Source organism: Zootoca vivipara, chromosome 11, assembly GCF_963506605.1.
Source record: "Zootoca vivipara chromosome 11, rZooViv1.1, whole genome shotgun sequence".
Classification (NCBI taxonomy): domain Eukaryota; kingdom Metazoa; phylum Chordata; class Lepidosauria; order Squamata; family Lacertidae; genus Zootoca; species Zootoca vivipara.
The window spans coordinates 30,263,259-30,272,109 of NC_083286.1; the positions used below are offsets into that span (position 1 = coordinate 30,263,259).

The 8,851-nt window shown below is 44.1% G+C and overlaps 1 protein-coding gene across 18 annotated transcripts in view; it reads left to right on the top strand.

The window, feature by feature from the left end:
• Positions 1 to 8,327, top strand: part of MEF2C (myocyte enhancer factor 2C) — a 163,134-nt gene extending 154,807 nt beyond the window's left edge. For 15 of the 18 annotated variants that reach the window (XM_060280208.1, XM_035099848.2, XM_035099835.2 and 12 more), the window contains 3 exons: positions 649 to 778; positions 2,163 to 2,298; positions 7,925 to 8,327. In XM_060280208.1, coding sequence (XP_060136191.1) covers positions 649 to 778; positions 2,163 to 2,298; positions 7,925 to 8,246 — 588 coding nt within the window. In that variant the 3' untranslated portion in view covers positions 8,247 to 8,327. The remainder of the gene's footprint in view (positions 1 to 648; positions 779 to 2,162; positions 2,299 to 7,924) is intronic. The other 3 variants (XM_035099852.2, XM_035099851.2, XM_035099853.2) reach the window with 1 other exon arrangement.
• The last annotated feature ends 524 nt before the right edge of the window (positions 8,328 to 8,851 follow it).

Below are 8,851 nucleotides of genomic sequence, written 5' to 3' on the forward strand. Positions count from 1 at the left end.
TGAACATGCAAGTTTACACATTCATGTACTGTGGCTTGCTTATTCAACATACAACACTCTGAAAGAGATCTGTGTGCGTGAGCATGCTTATGTACACATGTCACTTGCTGGGCCAGGAACTGTGGGTGTGACTTGGGTGTGCATCCATGTCTATGTGCAGTCTATCTGCACTGCACTGCTTTCAATCAAGTGTGCATTCAGAGTGCTCTTCTACATTGTGACAAAGCTATCATTTATAGCTACCTGTTTAAAGCATGGCTGACTTGGGATGAAATACCATCATTTTAATAATATTTTGCAACCAGGTTTTTTTAAAAAAACCTAAACAATGCAAGTTACATATAATTAGTTATCATCATAGCCTGTTGGCTTACTAGTGTGTCGGGGGTGGTGGGAATCTTATATGTTACTAGTTTGGTTACCTAGGAGATTCTGATATAATGGGTTACTATGGAGACAAGTGGTCTCTTGAAAGATTGTAAATCATAAGGATTGGCAGAGTTCATAAAAGCCAAACGATAAAGGATTAATTTTGTGAAATCTTGTGTACAGTCGTATATCGTATGAACAAATCTGACACCTAAATATAGCTCATTTCGACTGTTTTGCACCCTGCCATTAATATGTTTATTTTACTTACTTTAAAAGAATCAGAGGATAAATAACTCTCAGTCTGCTCAGTCATTGGCTACCCCAGTGGTTTCCGTGGCAACTCCTACTTTGCCAGGGCAAGGGATGGGAGGATACCCATCAGCCATTTCAACAACATATGGTACCGGTAAGTTTCCACATAAGATGCAAGCAATGTAGATTGCAGGGGGGTGGGGAGGGAAGCCAGATATCGACAGTACTACTCAGTACTGCTGAAATGTCTTCTTGTGCACTACTTCTCTGAGTGCCATTCTGGCAGAAAATGCAGGAATAAATAAATTGTCTACTGAATCATAGGAAGAGAGATGTATTTTTTTACTGTGTGTCACAATAAGAAATTAATTAAGAAATAAGAAATGCTGAAAATCCAAGCCACTTGGATTTTCAGCATTTGCTCTACAGCTTTCGTAGAAGCTTAAAACTGGTGTTCGCCACCAGGCATCAGGGACAGCTTACCCAGTTCTTGAGGTTTTCAAGTATTTGGTGCTATTTCTGATGTGCTCCGCTGTGCATCTGTCCAATTCATGTCATCCCTCTTTTGTACTCCCACACTGCATCCATTTGTGCAGCAGAAAGGTGCGGTTGAAAAGTGGTAGCAGCACATCTCACCTTTTAAAGAGAGCCAGTGTGGTGTAGTGGTTAAGAGTGGTAGACTCGTAATCTGGGGAACCGGGTTCGCGTCTCCGCTCCTCCACATGCAGCTAGTCACACTTCTCTGAAGTCTCTCAGCCCCACCCACCTCACAGGGTGTCTTTTGGTGGGGGAGGAAGGGAAAGGAGCTTGTTAGCCGCTTTGAGACTCCTCAGGGTAGTGATAAAGCGGGATATCAAATCCAAACTCTTCTTCTTCTTCTTCTTAAATTGGATCCATCTGTTTGCACAGTTTCTCAGGGTCAGGCTGGGCTGGAAGGGACACTCTTCAGTGCAGGATCTCTAAGCGCTGGATCCTTAAGTACAGAAGCATTTTGCTGATCTGGCCAAGCTCCTAGGCCAGGCTCCTTGAATTCACCCGTCTTCAGACTGCAAGAGCCTTGCTCCCTTCTGCACCTGAAGGCTTCCATGGGAAGTCCCTTGATGAGATCCCAGCCTCAGAGGTTGCTGTTTCAAGAGACCTGTGAGCTTGGATGCCAATGTTAGTCTCACTTTTACCGTAGTTCCCAGTGATCATCAATAAGCCCTGTTCACTTCAAGCCATACCCAATAAGATGACTCTGGAGTGAGTGGATTGCTGGCTCTTGTTTCAACATACATTTGTGTTTGATGGTAACAAATGTATGCACAAAATTAAAAAATTGACTGTCCTCCAGGAATGCAGAGAATCTGATTCAGCTGGCATTTGTTTCCCAAGATAACAACCCGAATGGCTGGGGCAATGGATACAGATTGATACCACAGGAGTAGCGAAGGCACAAAGCCTTATCAACTGAAAGAGTAAATGCTTAGGTCTATAAGTGTATATCAGGTTTTACCGTGACTTTTAAATAATTGCATGTTTTCTGTTCTTGCACCTAGAATACTCACTCAGCAGTGCAGATTTGTCATCGCTCTCTGGCTTTAACACTGCCAGCGCTCTCCACCTGGGCTCAGTAACCGGCTGGCAACAACAACACCTACATAACATGCCACCATCTGCCCTCAGTCAGTTGGGGTAAGTCACTATATCAGCAAGAGCTGTGCACTCCTGAATATTGCATCGTGGTGGTCCGAGTGAAACAAGAATGGCTATTCCCCTGGGGCAGACCCCTGTGTCTTGAGTTTATATATAGCAGCACAGTCTCATCTGGGATGAATTAACAACAAGGGGTCACCCAGCTCAGTACCAAGAGGGACAGGATCCATAATCTCCTATGCAAATGCTGACTCTGGAGGGTGTGGCATGCAGAGGAGGCAGAGACCACAGCCTTTTCAGAGAGGCAGAATCTGCTTTGCCCTTGTCAGAAGTGGCTCGCAGACAGAGCCGGGATGCTAGTTTCCCAGCAGGTGAGTCACTGTTGCCTCCTGGAAGGGAGAGAGGTGAGGCTGCAGGGAGGTTGGTGTGCCCAATCCAATACCTGTAAATAGAATAAATCAATGCCCACCTCTCTGCCATCTTGCCCCTTCTCCTCCCCATCCTGGCAGACAATAGTTTCAAGTCACTTCTGGTCTTTAAATGAAGCCCGGGAGTCCTGGCATATTCCCGCTTCTATGAATAAAAGTTGTTCTGCTGGTTGCAAGCTACTGAGAACGCCCCTTTCCTTTGAAAAAGCCAAGTTTAACATGTAATAATAAAGTGGCCAGCCCGCAACATGTCAGTGATGGATACATCATGCAGCATGTCTGTCATTTGGTCACACTGAGCTCCTGGGGTGTGTGCAGTTCAATTCGTCCAGACTCCCTGCCCACTTCTGACTGAGTTTGCTTGCCCCATAGTCTCTTCCCCACGAACTGTCCTGGTGTGGAAGTGTTGGCTCCACCTGAGCTTGGGCTGCTTTGTTAAGGATGGCTTCCCCCCCTCCCCTCCCTCTCTTCCCTTGGCTCAGAGCAGCAATAGCAACCCATGTCCAGAAGTGGCCTGTCATTGCGCCACTATAGCTATGGACAGGAATCCCTTATGTGGGAGGCATGTAGTTAATAATCAGGTGCTTTTCAGGTCAAGCAGTTTCTATCATTTTCTGTTTGCAGAGGGTAAGGATCTAGAGTTGGGGAATGGGGGGGGGGCATTGCATGCAGAAGGTTCCAGGCTCAATCCCCAGCCTCTCCACTTTAAAAGGGGATTAAGTGGCAGATACTGTAATAAAGATCTGTTCTTAAGATTCTGGGGAGCCTCTGCTGGGCAGGGCAGACAGCCCTGGGAGAAATGGGCAAAGAATCTCAGAATTGTGGAATTGGAAGGGGCCACGAGGATTATCCAGTTCAATCTCCTGCACTGGAGGAATCTTTCACCCAACAAGGGGCTTGAACCCATGACCCTGAGATTAAGAGTTATGCCTGCACTCTGGTATAAGGCAGTTTCCAAATTGTTAATCTGCCCCTGATTTCAACTGTGCTTAAAAGTCATATTTTAAACATCCAAAACCTGAATGCAGGTAAGGCAGTTCCAATGCAACCTTACCCCCCCCCAGTCCAGCCCTTCTCCAGTCTATTAACACAAAGGTTGTTTCGCTAATTAGAATTCTAATATGTCTCTCCTCTACTTTTTTAACTAAAGCTTTAGCACCACTCAAACTTTTTAACACTTTGCTCTACCAGTTTGCTGCGTATCTTTGCTCGATGTGCTGCCAAGTGACCTCACCATTAGACCTGACATTAACCCATATGTTTATCTGGCCATCCTCGTACAAGCACATTTTACTTATTTGGAATTCCATTCTAGGAACACAACCTAAATGTCTGCAAGCAAAGCTCAGTTTTCTTTCCCAGTTAAAGGGCATCCATTCCTGCCCTCTAGTGGCTATTGCAGGAGAGCACTTTCTTGAAAGGAATGAAGCCTGTTGCAGACGTTTGAAACTTTCAACAAACTCCTAAATTTGCACAACTGCAATAGAACAAAAATGCAGAATACAAAATGAAAAAGAGCAAACAAGTGCTGACTTTTCTTATGAACTGAACTTCTACATACCATGAATGGGACAGGCTTGACGCAAGAATTGAAAATGTCTGTGCCAAGTAGCATTAATATCAATGAACAAATTGCTTTCTGTAGCTCACCATAAGATGTAGCAACAAGCCTGTCTGTTTGAGGAAGCAAGGTAATAATTAAATGCTAAACCATCTGCAAGCCTTCAAAGAAATGCCATGCACTATCCTCAATTTCCAATGCAGTCATAAAATAACTGCCCTAATTTTACCTGTAAAATTGTTCTTTGTTCATCATTCTAACTTTGACAGAAGCTAGCACTTTAGGGGCAACCTTTAACCACACTTTCAGTGACCCCACAAGACACCCCTGAATTGAAAGAGCTTTTTTTTTCAAGCCAGAAGATAGGTTAGTGAAACTGAGTTTTAAGCTTTTGGGCTTGGTATAATCTCCAAGCTGGTATTATGTAGGCTGGTTTAAACATATTAGAAACAGACAATTACTAAGAAAAATAATTTGGAAATCAACAGAAACCAAATCCACTGAACAATATTAGGTACTCGAGCAGAGATTATTCAATAGATTTCAGAATGCATTAATTCCTTTGTTCTAAAAATAAGCGGTGCCTTTCATAAATGCAGTGTAATACACCCTCAGGTAAATTTGGGGAGAAAGAGAGGCAACCAACAAACCTATCTTTACTAAATAGACAAACAACAGAAATACTATGGAAAAAGTGAATTACACTGGAACAAAAAGAGTTTCTTGAAACAATACAAATTTGTAGGTGCAAATGTAACCTTTATTCAAACTAGCCTGACCAGCATGACATTCTAATCTGATGGGTATATGAAACAGTGGACACTGGAATAAAAAAGGGTTACTTGAGTCTGTGAGTAAATAAGAAATTCTGAAAATAACAAGTGCACCCTGCACTTTTGTCTATTACACCAATGTGTATTGTAAGTGGATCATTCTGGTGTTTTAAAACTTTTACAGATTTGAATATGTTTTATATAAAGCTATTTTACAGCATCAAGAAATGCCTTTAAATTTCCAATGGCTCATTTGACTGATTTTCTTTCCCTAATGGCACAGTACTTTAACTACATTGTGGCCCAGTCCTGTTCATGTTTACTCAGAAGCAAGCCCCACCGAGCTTGTGGGGGGAACTGGTTGGGCAAACCCACAAGACAGTGTACATGGGGTTACACCCTTAGTTTATTGGCTTCAGGAGCCCCAAATAATGCCTATCAGAGGAAGTGCCGCACTTCCGTTTGCTTCTCACACAATCACAACTGTAGGGCCAACACACTTGTCCTTTCTGTTTGGGAAGATAACGGCACCAATTTTGACAAAAAATCTGCTGAATGCTGGGCAGATGAAAGCAATTACCCATGCCGCGTTCCGTTCTCTCTTTGTTGCCTAACAATAGCCATTCATTATTAAACATTGTGACAATTAGTGATAAAAGCATCGCCACATCATTCCAAGTACAAATGTGTTCACATGAGATAATGCATTATTTTGCGTTTTTGCATAATTTTTTGATAGATATTGGCTACAATCCTCCAGTTCTTGGCTCAGGAGGGTGTCCGGAGCCGGGTGCAAACATTCATGCACAAGTGGAGCCTCCCCTGCAGATAGCTTTACATTTCACTTCAAAGGAGCAAGCAAATCTATGCTCAGAAAGGTTGACACAGGGCCACCATGCGCAAACCACATCAAGCCTACATCAAATTTAAGTAGGAGCAAGCTGAAAGATGCATGGTTCCAGAGCAAGATTTCACTTGTAATTGGCCAGCGTACATGGTCAGTGTCTCCAGAGCTGTTCAGATAAACACTTACAACATCCACTGAACATTTAAGGGGCAGAATGGTATAGCACCCACTAACTGTGCTCTAGCCAACTGCATTCAGGGTTACTGGGAAAGGGCACTGGGGGGGGCATGTGTGACTAAGTGGGGAGGGGCATAGTTAACATTGTTGGGGTTGTGGCTTAAAGATATAGTCCTGCTCCACCAATTTACAGGTTCCTTGAACATGTTGGAGGGCATCTGAACAGTCCCTCTGTCTTCGCCTTTAGATGCAGGAAACTCCATCGCGCAGGCATTAAATCTCACTTTAATTTAGACATTTCACACAGCTATTGTATCAGACTGTTTCCTACCGTCAACATTTAATTTATAGTTCCCATTGAACTCATGCACCTGCTCTGGGAGATATTCAAAGAGCAAACGGCTCTCGGGGTGGCCCTGCGCATTCTGCAACTGCCAACCTGAACGAGTCTCTTTAATTGAAACGAGTGCTTTTGAATTCTTATCTTTCATTTACTCTCACGACACTGCTATAAGGTTTGTCAGGTTGAGGCTTTATTCAGAAGTAGAGCAGTGGGTGTGACAGAATAGTGCCATTGCTGACAGCGGTATCGACATACGTTTCTCCACACATACACACAACCCCGTCCCATAGCAGACTCTCATCAAATTGGTTTTGTCATACTGGTTTTCAGTGCACTTCAAGCTGAAATCCTCTGAAGAGGCAGGCAAAGAGTAATTCCACAGATGTAATTTCTGTTATGGAGCATGTTGGCTGTTGCCCGTGACACCACTGGAACACAGTAGTTTTACAGCTTTTGTGTCTGTGTGTGTGTGTACGCACACACACACATTTTTTTAAAGTAGCTATATAGATATAGGCATGTATGTTATTTTCCTAGGTGCCATTTTTCACTGAGCACACAGACCCTCTTTCCACCACAAATAGTCTACATCTGCTGTATTTTTTATTTTGTTTAAAAATAGCAAACCTTTCCCTCCATGAGCGCCCATCCCAACCCCTTTCCATTTGTATGGTTACTGAGCTTCTGAAGCAGGACTTGGGGATAGGGCTGTCATCATAAAAAGGGGGGGAATAACTTTTAAAATGTTGGAAGAACCCGAGATAATAACCCAGTTTAAAAGTCATGCCAAACCATCGCTTATGAACAAGGCCTGGGCTTGCATGCTTCCGCCTCACCTCTACTCCAAGTTCTGATGACTTTAAACTATGCTTTCTTGAAATACAACAAGCTGGAGGAAGAGAGGAGGGAAAGAGCCCACGAGTCCAAAGCTCGCTGGTGTTCTTTCATGTAACATTAAACCATAGTTTAGCATTACATCTGAACCACCAGAGAATTTTCTGAGAACTTTGTTGAGCAGGGATTTAAATCTCCCCCTCCCACATCCAGGTTAATCTTTTGAGTGCACTAGAGAGTGCAGAGTGCAGATTCCTCTCACTGTTCCTTACTTATCCAGGGAAAGTGTGGTCTGAGTTTTGACCTTTCTTAATTTGACACATCCTGGCTCGAACCTCTCCCCAAAGCGGCCACAGTGATTTGCAGTTCCGACAGGCATCAAGGCATTCACGAGGTCAAATGACCCAGCAGGGCAGAGGTGCAACACTAGCTTCCTAGTGGTGCCAGTCCCACATTCCCACAAGCGAGCCCACATAGCCTTGACCTCCCCACCGCATCGCCCCTTCTGCCGCTGCCAGGGAGCTAGCTGCAATGGAGCCACTTCTGCCTCTGTAAATAATCTCACCCCTCCCCTGCCCTCCTCACTTCCTGGCATGCCCCGGCCTTGGCCTCGAGTCTTTGAGCTGATGTTTTGTGTTACGTGTGCATTTCCGGTGCGCTCTGCCTCCTCAGTCTGTAACTGGGTTTCCTTTCCTCCTACAGAGCTTGCACTAGCACTCATTTATCTCAGAATGCAAATCTCTCCCTGCCTTCTACTCAAAGCCTCAACATCAAGTCAGAACCTGTTTCTCCTCCTAGAGACCGTACCACCACACCTTCGAGATACCCACAGCACACGCGCCACGAGGCGGGAAGATCCCCTGTTGACAGCTTGAGCAGTTGCAGTAGTTCGTATGACGGAAGCGATAGAGAGGATCACCGGAACGAATTCCACTCTCCCATTGGACTCACCAGACCTTCGCCGGACGAAAGGGAAAGCCCCTCTGTGAAACGCATGAGGCTGTCTGAAGGATGGGCAACATGATAACATTATTAGCTATTAGGGTTTTTTTTTCCTTGCAGTGTGTGTGTGTGTGCGTGCGTGTGCTATACCTTAATGGGAAAGAGGGCGGGCGGGAGGGGGTCGATATGCATTATATGTGCTGTGCGTGTGGGGGTGGGGGGGAAAGTCAGGTACTCTGTTTTGTAAAAGTACTTTTAAATTGCCTCAGTGATACCATATTAAAGATAAACAGCAATGCTGAGATAAGCTTCGCACTTGAGTTGTACAACAGAACACTTGTACAAAATAGGTTTTAAGGTTAACTTCTTTTCACTGTTGTGCTCCTTTGCAAAATGTATGTTACAATAGATAGTGTCATGTTGCAGGTTCAACGTTATTTACATGTAAATAGGTGGGGGGAAAGAGGGAAAAAAGGAAACGTTTTCGCCCAACAGTGGCAGATCTTTACTGAGAGAGAAAGCAGCTGTTATGCAACGTATAGAAAATGTACAGACCTTTTGGGAGACCCAGAAATTGGGTGACCAATTTAAAAAAAGAAAAAGGGTGGTCACCTAATATATCTGAAATGCACACAAATATGTTGGCGTATTATTGGAGTATGGCACTCAATTAAACGGATCGAAAAC